The 12,923-nt window shown below is 32.9% G+C and overlaps 1 protein-coding gene across 1 annotated transcript; it reads left to right on the top strand.

Moving 5' to 3' along the window:
• The first annotated feature begins 264 nt into the window (after positions 1-264).
• Positions 265-12,714, top strand: LOC124368199 (putative inorganic phosphate cotransporter). Its single transcript, XM_046825475.1, has 8 exons — positions 265-401; positions 7,350-7,480; positions 7,613-7,843; positions 9,108-9,195; positions 10,015-10,238; positions 11,390-11,539; positions 11,654-11,786; positions 12,461-12,714. Exons 1-8 carry the CDS (start codon positions 386-388, stop codon positions 12,712-12,714), a joined length of 1,227 nt encoding a protein of 408 aa, XP_046681431.1. The 5' UTR covers positions 265-385.
• The last annotated feature ends 209 nt before the right edge of the window (positions 12,715-12,923 follow it).

The following is a 12,923-nucleotide window of genomic DNA, read 5'->3' as shown; positions in this document are numbered from 1 at the left end:
GCTATAGTACAGTCCAAAATACTTTAATTCGTTTAATTAGTTTTTTGAGCACCACTCGACTGTAATACGAGTGATTAGGTTTTCGTGTAATGATTTTGTCGTGATTAATACGTGTAAAATTGAGACTGTATAAAAATTAAGTCTGGCATCATAAATATTTGAAACTATTTATTTCAATGAAACAACGAAAGAAACTGGATGTTAAACGTAACATCAAATCCGTGATAAGCTGTTGTTCGAAGTATAATCTTTGAGAAATATGTGTGTGACGTATACCACTAGATGTGGCTCAGACGAGGCATTGTTTTGTGTATATGAGTGGCGTGAGTAAGCCAAGTTATCAGTAGTAGCTTACTCTTCAACTCGCAGTGCATTTCCTCGCACGATGTCGAGACCTCCAGGTTAGTTAAGCTCTATTGTTCTGTTCTTGTTAGACAATTTACTACAAATTTTTGTTGTTTCTTATGTTTGCATCAGGATAATTTATACTTATTCAAGTATATGTAGCAAATTAGGCGAACATAAATAACAAATTTTATAATTCAACTAATTTAATTGTTCAATAGGAATAAATAGCATTCAACAAAATTTAAACTGTTTTATTTATTATTTTATTACAAACTCATCTGCTTCGTTGGGCATGCATATTGAAATTAAACTAGCGGACAAGGATTTATTGACTAAAATGTATGTGTTGGTGTAAAATGTAATTTGCCCTCATTGATGTACTAGTGATAATTAATCAAGAAAGTGCCATATATGTATGTTTATAAATGTATTTTCTAATTTAGAGGAACACTTGGAAAACTCAGAATTATACTTCTCCTTAATAGAATGGTGGGGTCTTGAGGTAGTCTAGACGTTTATAAGTTCATTATAGACAGAGAATCATCATCAATGCTTGTTAATTGCTTAATTTTCTTACTGATTTGTTTCATAATGATTAATTTCTATCATAATGGATTTAAATGTCTTAAGAAACAGATAAAGTAAATGCTGATATGGTGGGAAGAAAATGAAATAGATTCGTGGAATAAAAATCAATTCAGAACAATATAACAATTAACATTAAAACAACCTGTGACAACGTTGACTATTCAATATGTAAAGTAAAAATCAATTAAAAATATAAGTAGCTAAAACCTTGGATTGATATTGAAATTTGTAAGCATCTGTGGCTTAGTAACTTTTTGTATACAAAATCAAGAAGGAGGGGATTGAATCAATTGATTGAAACTACCCAAAATTTAAAAAAAATCCAAATTATAGAATTATAGGCTTCTCTAAGTTTTTTGCAAGTCTATAGCTCTTTCCACTCTCAAATTTCAAAGGACAGACTGACAGACAATCACACAGAAAAGAAATTTTTATACCCCCCAGCAAAAATTGCTTTCCTAAGTGATTGGGTTTTATGATGCTCAGCTAAATTTCGTGGTTGGACTTGTATACGCTGGAATAGGTCATTCGTGATATAAAACCTAATACGGCACCGAAGAGGACCAGATAATTCGCTATGTCAGACTCATTTCATCCGGCTATAAAATGCGAAAAGATGACAAATGTTTTTGTAGTGATTGTCCTTAAAAGTCTATGAATTTGATGTATTATTTTGAAACTGAAGGAAAATAACTAATATAATTTATTAGTCAATTTGTGAGTTATTCAATAATAGCCTAAAATCTGACATAATAAGAATTCTAAAACACCAATTCAATCCACAGACTGTTAGGAACATCCAGAATTGTCTAATTCACGATCGGTATGACTAGCCGAAGAAAATGAAGGTAGAATAGGTTTTGGGTTTTTTTTTCTATTTAACCAAACTTTCATTAGTTGATCAGCAAAATAAAAAAAACAGTAGCAGTCGTGGGACTGCCGAGAGAAATGAAAACGGAACTATTAAGTTGAGAGTAATTAAAACTATATGCAAAAATTATATGAAATTTTTTATGTTTTATTTATTAGTTACATATGATGGGTTAAACAAATCATGAACAAAATATAAATACAAAGTGGTTGAAAAAAAAATTAATATACAATTATCTTAACAATATCTTAATAAAAAACAATAAATGAACATATTTCATAAAATCTAAAATTATTATAACATTTTTTTAATTTTCCAATTTTAAAATCCACGAAAAAATATTATCAAATAACTAGAAATCTATTTTACCACGCTAGTAAGATAAATCTTATACCGTAATAATACTCATTTCATGATGAAGAGGTTAAATATTAATAAACATAGAATACAAGTGAGTAAACACCAAGTAAACAACAGTGAGTTGAACACCGTTGTAAATAATACAGTTATTGCTACGGATAAAGTATATAATTGCAATAACAATTAAACCCACAATATTTTTAAAACTAATAAATTAGTTAAATTAACTTGGTTCTTTCGTAAAGGTATTTTTATTGCACAATAAACTAATTTATTGAGTTAATACGGTATCAGTGAGCCAATGCGCCAACTACAGTTCCGGCAGAAACGTTCACTCATCACTTCATACGCTACTACAGGCTAAACTAAACTTCCAATAAAAAAATGATAAATTACAAAAAAAATATTCATCTATTTTCACACAACTTTCTCGCTGACAAATTTTGTCTGACCAAAAAATAAAAAAAATCCTCGCTTACTACTTTTTTCTTGTCATTGTAAACGCTATGTAAAATGTAAACAATAATCAAAATTATTTCGAAATTTTTTTTAATATTTAAAAATGTAACCAATAGATTGCCAATATTAAGAGCTTTAACTTGACGCATCTTACAGAATTGTACGACATTGGCTTCACTTTTAAATCGCGAGAGGAAGCCGTAAAGGTCACTGATTTTCGCAGTCTGTTTTCATACTCCGCCGGGACAGTTTTAACACAGCGAGACTGACTTTTTCATGCAGGTTAGTAGTCCGCGGCCAAGTCTACTGTTAAAAAACACAGCGAGACTGACTTTTTCATGCAGGTTAGTATCATTAGCATGTCGGTGACGCGAACCGAGGATTTTACCCTCTACCAAAACGCTCAACGCGCCTAAAAAAGTTTTTCACTTCAAAAATTCAGATTATCGCTCTTCACTCCTTAACTAGTAGTCCTTCAGTGTATAAGTGGCAACAAATAAAACGTTTCGAGAACTGTGATTTACTATCGTATTCAGGTATGAAATCCTAAAATATACGGGTAACCATTCAAAAACTTAAACAATTCAACTACATAGAGATAAACACACCGAACAAAAGACCAGATACAATTCCCAAAACGTAGTATATCTGTCGTTTTGTATCATTTCCGTGCATTAATGATTTTGTTATCAAACTAAAACTCAAAATTTGTACTGAGTACCAGTATAAGTTTGAATTTTATGCGTCGTCGACCAATATCCGAGAACGCGATAGCTAGCTGAGTCGACCAATTATTCAAAATTCAATAATCACGCATACTACTGTCTGAAGTACTCTAGTAAAGATTCTTGTAAGCATATTCCTGCCAAAAATAGACAAGCTAAAGAGTGAATGCTGGGCCACTGAGGTCGTTCTGCAGCTATCGTGAGGATCAGGACGGGTAGTTGTGTGAATCATCTAGGCTCCAATTTGTATCACTAATTTTCGAAATTCTACATAGATTATTATATATTATTAACAATAATTAACCAAAGCTGTTAAGGTTGGATAGACGTGTTTTCTATTCCCGTTGCAGTACGAGGTTGCAAAATATTGATATTCTTATATTAATGCTAGGAGCTAGGAAGAAAGAGAGTTACTGAAAACTGTTTGTTGTAGGAATGTCTAAACTTGCATTTTATATTAATATATTCTGTACATGGAATGGAGGATATTTTTCCTTTGTTGTGTTGTTGTTGTGTTACCTTTGTTGCATTTTGGTATGCAATGTAGGACTGAAATAAAGTGACCTTCCCAGAAAGCCTAGACGTATTACAAAGTATTATAGCTGACGAGTACCAGAGACTGATTGATTATTTAGGTACTCTCTGTCACGTCCACGTGAGATTAGTGTAAATTCTATGTACTTGTACACGCGCACTGATTTGCTTCACTTATCTCGATTAATCCAGATCTTCCGAGATCAATTCAAGACGTTTCAAGATACGTTATATTCCAAGAGTTTGTATCCAAGATTTGTATACATTTTCGTCTTAAATGTTCTTGATATTATTTACACTATCAGCAACGAAGTTTCATAGGAGTTTTTCCAACAATCAAGGAGTTTTCATAGAGTAAAAATGTCGAAATAATAATAATTATTGCTTGTTTTACGATGCAGTGCAAACTGACTGAAATTAAATTTTTAATCCCTAATACTGTAATTTTATCATGTTTAATGTTGTGGTTTCGGAATATATTTTATCATACATAAGTTAGAGAGTTGCTCGTGAAGTCTCGATTTCTGATGTCACATTTTACCTTTTGTCACAATATCTTTACATAACATTCTTGTGGATTAAAACCATAATATTTTTTACGTTATGGTATTATACCCATAATATAAACATTATACTTTTATACAACTGTTTAACTAATCAGTTCAACATAAATTTCCTACAACAGTTATTGTAGCCATTTAACTTAATGAGAGTAATAGTTTTGTAAGTGCATTTTATAACAGTGCATAACGAGTATTATAACGAGTATTATGCATTGTACGCCCGTGGAAAATATGAAAAGTAACCATTCAATTAACTAAGTAAAACTGTTATTTGTTATCTTTATTAATTTGGTTTATATATTATGATATACTCGTATTTTTTGAAAAGAAACACGCATAGATCGATGGCGTTCATTCAAGACTTTGGACGACAGATTTAAGGTCTACTATCATTTACTTCACTGCATTATAGTAAGTGTTATGAATTAAAAAATCTTTTGTTTCTAGGCATTGCGCTAAAATGTTTTTACCGATGATGGCGTATCGAGGAAATCAAACAGTAAAATAGAATAAGCATAGGCTGGCATTTCTTTTTGAATACTGGGTTTCAATACCTCAACAAAATTTTATTAAATGTTGGCTATAATTAGAATTTAAATGCTTACTTGAACAACTCCTCTGTACCTCATGGTAATGTAAGCAATTGTTTACTTAAGTAAGTTGATTGAGCTTAATAGACAACGCGTATATTGAAGCCTGTTTAACCCTTTCGCAACTTGTGGTTTATTACAAAAATGTTTAAAATCTAAGTGTCTTTATTTATTTTTCTGTTCCTTGAGACAAGAAGCTGAGGAAACCACTCTTTGCCTAAAAGTGCCTTTGAGCCTGCTTCTAGAGTAACAGGATATTCATAATTCATAAGGTTAATGGTAGGGATCGCGTCCTATTGAGACCTCATGAGGAAGGTTAGCCGAGGAAGTCCTTCATCGGAAATAGTTATAAAAGGATCTTTACGTTTGTTTATGGAATAACACGATATTCAGGATATATAAGGTTGGTGGTATGGACCGCATCGAGAACTCATAAGGATGGGTAGCTGAGAAAATACCTCATCGAAAATTACTTGTAGGATGTATCTAATGAGAAGGTATAACAGACTATCTAACTCAAGTCATGTCACCTTGGAAGAAGGGGAGGCTGATATTCTGTTCCATTCTAAGCAGGTACAAAACGGTACTTCCTCATGCTTAGGCTAGCAACAGCCTTTAACACATAGGGATTTCCACCCACTCTAACAATAATCCTCCGTATTGTTAGACCGATCGATCCACTCTTTTACTCCAACATGTACATGCATTTACATTTGTAGGCAGTGTACGCCCCTCTTGGACATCCAGGGGTTGCAGATTTGACATATCGGTCTTGTTGTATCAGGTGTGGGTTGAACTGGAAGGTACAAACCGCAGCCAGAGTAATGTTATCGTCCTGTACATCTTTCTGGAGTAATGTTATATGTTACAACACTGCCTTATTTAATTTATGACAGTTGACTTTTTGTTTATTTATTTATGGGTTGGTATTGTTTAGTCACATTTCACCTCCTATTAACGTTTAGTAAATTGACAAAAGTTATGAAGGAAACAGGATTTTTCCGGACATTTGCCATCGTTCAGTGAAACAAGAAATCAGTAACACTACATTTCGAGATATGCAATTTGATCTCTTCTTCAGGTAAAGAAGTAACCTAATACATAATTACACTATTGTGACCTGTATTATGTAGTTCAGTTTTAATTATTAGTGTGCTGTGTATAGTTTTTTTATTAAGTGCTTGTTTTTAGAGTTAATGAAGTTGACAAACAACATGGTGGTTGCGATTCCTGACTTAGGCGTGCCACAACGCTTTGGTATGATTTTTTTAATTTTAACCTAGTTTGTAATTATATATTAGGTTAGTTCTTTACCTGAAGAAGAGATCAGATTGCAGATCTCGAAACGTAGTGTTACTGATTTCTTGTTTCACTGAACGATGGCAAATGTCCAGAAAATCCTGTTTCCTTCACAATCCTTCCATCGTCAAAAATAACTTTCAAATGACAAAAGTTAGTTCATCATGTCATTCTCATTTTGACAAACATATTATTTATGAGTACAAAACCTAGAAAGATCATGTTTTGAAGAATTTTCACCTCCTTTTTAAAAGAATTCATAGCGTTATATCTGATCAAATGTATCTGTAATGAAGGTAATACAGATACAGAAAATTCGTTTACAACAAATACAACAGTCTAGTATTTTGATTCGTTTCTACAAACGTTAAATGGAAACCTAATACTAACGTGAGGTTCTTTGACATTAATTTATGATAAGTACTAATGGTTCATAACAGAAACTGCATCAGATGTCGTTGACTTCACATATGAAAAATAGACATATCAATAGATCCTGTTCATCTTAAAATATCATCGAACAATTCCTATTAATAGCCAATATTCTTACATAACAATCCAGCATTGGCGAGCCAAAACCATTTTGTGGACTGCTAAGTTGGCATAAATATCTGTCCATTAGTAAAACATAGAGTCAACAGATAAATAACAAATATACGTATGTTTTTGCTATAAAATAATACAAAATATGCAAAATAGTACCACGTAAAGTGGCTCTATGATATTATATTTTGCTAATCATCTCAAACGTGCATTGGAGGTCCAAATTAATAATGAGAAAATGTAATGGAAAGTGATAAGACTCTTCAGCCAATTCTGACTGTCTAGAGGCAGGGTGGACACTGAGCATTGCAAGAAAGTGCTACAGACAGGTTGACTTCATATTCACCTAAATGAAAATCCAAACGACAAAAATCATAATTTTCAAATTACGGTACTGAACTGGATCTTTAGTATTGTACTTACGTGATTTATTACTATTTCAAATTTTGTATATATTGCTTGATTCCAGGTTTAGGTACCCGGCACTGCCAAGCGCTCATGACATTTTCGTCAATCGTCTTGGATTTCTCTATACGCTCTAATCTCTCCATAGGCATTGTGGCAATGACCGACAATACGAGACCAAATCCAAGCCTCCCGGTAAATATGATTTCATCCCGGTGAATTATTTTGAGACGTTTACTTTTAAACATTTCCTAAGCGTGTGTCAGTTGGAAAAATGTAATTAAAATTGTTGATTGTGTTCATAATGATATTGTTCGTGTGTTCAAGGTACTGCCTTGGACTAGCTCCCAAAAGGGTATCATTTTGGGTTCCCTCTTCTGGGGATATTTCCTGACGACAGCCCCAGGAGGTCATCTGTCGCGCAAGTGGGGACCCAAGTACTTGATGTTCGCCGCCATGTTGGTTTGTGCCGTCATAAGTATACTTTGCCCCTTCATCGCTCTCAACTACGGTTGGTTCGCCTTCAGTCTCAGCAGAGTAGTTCTCGGTCTCGCACAGGTACCTGACGGCCGTAGTTCACAGTTCAACTTATAGTTCATAACTCCAAAAGGATTCAGTTCTGAAACACTCACGATTAACAGAACTTGTACTTGTACTTACTTAAAGTTTAGTGTATTTATAGTATATCATGTATTTCGCATTGTCTCTCGTGTATTCATACTTCCTGTAGTCCTTGTAAAGTTTACATAATTTATTACGGTACTTATTACGCCATTGTTATCTCACTTTACTATTACACAATAAATATATGTTTTATGCTATAAGGAAAGTATAATAAATAAATTAAATTTCCACGTATTGATGTTTATACAATGTTCAACAAAAATAGTAACAAAACGGAATGAAAGTAGAAACAATGCAGATTGTGAGGATACCATTCATTTCGTTGGAAAAAGTGCCGGAACAAAACAAAGCAGGAACACTTTGTATAGTTATCACCTTCCCCAAACTTTCACACGTTTAAGGAAAATAGATCTTAAAAATAGTTCGTTATCAAAATATAAGACAGAATGTAACCCTTTTATTTCCAACATCCACTACTTTCCGCTGATTGTTTAGAGTAATCTACAACTACAGGACTATCCCTTAAAGGTTAATATTAAAATACTTAACTAATAAACAATGTTAACCTTATTGTTCCTACGCCTGGTTTGATTTCTTGATGCAGGTTATTGAGCAACCTACTACTACCACAGTAAAACTGTAATGATTGTGGCGTTTCTCAATAATACATAAATATTTTTACTTCCTTGTTAATACATTATGTAACAATCTATCCTGCAATTATAGAAAAAGCAAATTCTTTGGTAGTATCCTTATTTAAATCAGATAAAAAGTATATGGTATGAATTCTTAATTTTGAAATAAATAAATCATTATAAAATTCTATTTAATATGACTAAATGCGACGTTTCTCTGTTTGTTAAGATCAGTTGGTGAACATTTTGAATTGTATTATAGGACAAGCTTCATATATTTTAGAGGAAATGAATGGTACACGAAATTAAAATCTTTTGAATATTTCGTTCTAAAGACGGGAAACTGTTTCAAAGTGGATGTACCGCAGAATTTTTTTTGTTGTTAGAAATGTATTTAAGTTTCTCGAAAGTTATATAAACCCAAGAACCCGATATGCTTAGGTCCACATCAGGTAAATAAATTATTATTTAAAAGTAATGACATGTTATTAAACTTAAATAAGATTTCTTTCATTTTAGAATTCGGTAATATTAAAACTTTCTTTAACGATACAATTTTTCAGGGATTTTTACTCCCTTCAGTACATACCCACCTTGCGAAGTGGACACCACTACAGGAAAGAAATAGAACAATAGCTATTGTAATAAGTGGTAAGTTGGTCAAAAAATCGAAATCCTTTTTAAACTTCACAGAAATGATTACGAACCCATTTCGCAAAGTTGAAATAACGAAACTAATATTATTAATTATGGCTGATTTCACTTTAAAGTAACTCATTAATCCATAAACTTAAGCTTATAAAAGTATGTGGCAAAAATAAAGTTTGGGCCATATTTTAAGACTTTTATGACCATAAATTGAAGCTAAAACTTAATTGTGTAGACGTACAAGATTAGTGATGATAAAATATGCGTATCAACATAACATGTTATGCAACAAGAATTTTAGAATTGATGAAAAGTTTCTGAATAATTGCTTTCATTGTTTAAAATGTTTTGGTTTAAATAATGATTATGAGAATATAACAAAATTGTGGAAATTTACCATCATAATATGTTACAAAAATATATAACGCTACGTTGTTCTAGGATTGAAATTTATTCTCTGTCTCAAGTTTCAAAATTCCCAAGATAAAGTTAAGCATACACTACAAGTTTTAAATACATCATTAAAAATTATTTAATAATTTTTATTGTAAGCTCAATATTATTCCTTAGGATATATGATACCTCGAAGGATAGCGGATATATATTTTTGTAACATATATAATGACGACAAATATGTGGAGTACTCATATTAGTTTACTAATTTTAAAGTTTGTAATTAATTATGATAATATGTATTTGTAACTATATTCATTGTTCTTTTAAAACGTTTGTAACAATATATTAAAGATAATTTATTCATTTATTATACATTATTTATTAAATATCTTTAAAATATCGATAGTAAAACATAATGAATTGCAGGTTCAACTGTAGGAGTAGTAGTGACAATGCCCATAGCCGGGTACCTGGCCGCCAGTTCGTGGGGCTGGCCCAGTATCTTCTACTGTACCGGACTGTGCGGTGTATTGTGGTCTGCAGTCTGGCTGTTTGTGGGCGCCGACTCTCCAGAATCCCACCCTTCCATCAGCGACAGAGAGCGGGAGTATATAATAACAACTCGCATCGGAAGTTCTTCACATAGTCAAGTATTAACATAATAGTTTCTACTAAGATTATTATCACTTAATGCTGAAATCCCATTATAAAATCTATATTGTATACTTTCATGAAAACTGCTTAATCCTTTTCAATTAATTACAACTAGATATTTTGAGGTGTTCCATAAAATATGAAATAATGTACCGTTTTCAATTCATATAAAACTAGCAGTTAACCGTGGATATCAAATGGGGTGGAAGAGAGGGTGAGATTTTCACTGTATTTTCCAAAGAAAAGGACTCGACATTACTAACTTCATAACTCGCTTAGTTCAGATGCCAGGAAATTTTGTAAAAATAAAAATAGGTTTTTAAAGGACTTTGAAAAAGGTTCTATTAGTGTTCTCCGAAAAATGCTTTCGTGTTTGGTCGTTGTACGTAGAATCTTTCCATTTTGGCGTTTGAAAACATCAATAATTCACACCAATAATTTCAACAAGCAATAATTCATTTTTTATTGGGTCTGCATATATCATAGATACAAGATTGTTTTTGTTTTATATAAGCTATATTTTTGCTTCTGCAGGGTTCTTGATTAAATAATATTTTTCCAGTTATTCGCGAAAAACCGTCTGAAAACGTGGATTTTTGCCTGAAACCCGACAATTTCACTCACGAATAAGTCGAAAAGTATTAAATTTTAGAAAAAACTTCATTGAACAAAAGTAGCTTAGAGTATTATTATAATTTAGAGTTATTATAATTAGTATAATCATCAATTTCCGTACCCCCGGCACAGAGTAGACTTTGAACCTAGAGGGCAATTAGAACCTAAATCCAATTTTCTTAGGAAAATCGGTGCTGTATGTTATAAATACACAGTTTACACTTTTTTACCATTACTGACTTGACTAACTATTCAAATCAAAAATTAACATAAATGATATATGAATAATTCTACTCTTTAACCTCCTAATTAATTTTTTTCTAAATGAACAAGAGAAGATTCACTTAAATGAAGTCTTGTCTAAAAAAATATAGCTCTTGCGAAAAGTTATTTGCTAATATTTTGAAAATACCATATTATCCTGGAAGTACTTAAGTTTCACCATTTCACTTTGTTTAACACATCTTAAACATTTTTGTTACCCGTAAAATAAAAAGCATTAAAACTGGCTGTATATTCATTTCCGATACAGACTATGAAGACTCCATGGTGGCCTATTCTTACCTCAAAACCAGTGTGGGCATTGACTGTAGCTCATTTCTCTCACAACTGGGGAAAATGGACGCTTCTGACAGAACTCTCCAGCTATTTGAGACATGTTTATGGGTACGATATAAAAAGTGTAAGTACCGTTGTGAAATTTTATGGAATGATGTCAGTAAATGTTTAATTAGGCTAATAGAAATATGGATACTAAAAACAAGTTTCTTTGAAATATCATTCAATCCTGTTTCAGAATGGTTTGATATCAGCACTACCACATCTATGCAGTCTAATCATGATGGTAGTATTCTCATGGGCGGCAGATGTTATAAACTCGAGAGAATTAGTTTCATTGACTTCATCTAGGAAGATTTCAAGTACTATAGGTATGATTAAAGATTGCAAAATAAAGGAACCTGGAAATTTTTCATTAACCCTCAAAAAAGTCAAATATAACCAATATCTAATCAAGCCTATTATTTTGTTGGAAACCACCCCCCTCCCCCAAGGACAATCGACCTGTTTTGGTCTATGGTAATTTGGTACTATTGCTTATTTGATGGTCTTTCTAACGTGAATCACACCATAAATGTATGTTCTGCAATTTGTTTTTGGGGAGGGCCACCACCGATTTATTGCAATTAAGTTAGTAAATAGTTACTGGTATGAGGCTTAGTTAGCAAATGATTTAACATTGCCGTATTTACAATCTCAAATGTAAACACCGTCTAAAGATTTCACGTGAGATAAAAGTGGTCATACAACTTTGTTGGGTCTAAGAAATATTTTTTTTAGAAAATGGTAAAACTGTGTGGTGAAAGGTATATGAAAATGGAAAACCCCCTATTGATGGCTAGAGTAATTAAAAGTTTGTCAATACCGTAATTTTGGTCATTGTTCTGGTCGTTTTTGCAACCTTAAAAAAGGAGGCTAGTTAACTATTGGCTTAAGTGTTTCAATATTCGTAGCGGTTTGCCTACGGTTATTCAATTTCTGTACACTTCTTTATCACTTATTCAGTTGTGATCCTCATACTTACAATGGCTGTTTTATGTTTAAGCTCAGTGGGGTGGTGCCATAGCTCTGTGCGGGTTACCGTTCATCTCTAGCCCTACAAGTGCAGTAACTCTCCTCACAGTCTCAATAGCTCTCGGAGCGGCGTCCTACACGGGCAGTCTTCCGAATCCTTTGGACCTCTCTCCCAACTTCACAGGACTTGTCTTGGGTATCACATTCGGGCTTGGCTCACTCTCTGCCATCCTTGGGCCTTCCTTAACAGGATTCATCGTCACTGATGAGGTTGGTCTCATATAATCAGTGCTATAGAATTTTCTTGCTGTACTGTCCAACTATTTAGTTAAATATTGAGTCATCTGATTAATAAAGCTACATATTGGAGTTATACGCTCTCCCAGGACAACATCAGATGTATTGACAAGCGCGATCGCTTTGGGGCGGAGGTTAGGGCCTTTCTGCTGCGGACTCGGCGGGAGTGACGGTTGGTGGTTCTTGTGGTCACACTT

Source organism: Homalodisca vitripennis, chromosome 8 (genome assembly GCF_021130785.1).
Source record: "Homalodisca vitripennis isolate AUS2020 chromosome 8, UT_GWSS_2.1, whole genome shotgun sequence".
NCBI classification, from domain to species: domain Eukaryota; kingdom Metazoa; phylum Arthropoda; class Insecta; order Hemiptera; family Cicadellidae; genus Homalodisca; species Homalodisca vitripennis.
Note: the sequence above shows the minus strand (reverse complement) of the source record. Positions and strands in the feature narration are given on the sequence as shown.

Excerpts from the sequence above, each read along its gene's own strand:
- LOC124368199 (XM_046825475.1), top strand. Across the intron at positions 7,844-9,107 it reads TAGTTCTCGGTCTCGCACAG|GGATTTTTACTCCCTTCAGT; the intron begins GTACCTGACGGC and ends ACAATTTTTCAG. Across the intron at positions 11,540-11,653 it reads ATGGGTACGATATAAAAAGT|AATGGTTTGATATCAGCACT; the intron begins GTAAGTACCGTT and ends ATCCTGTTTCAG.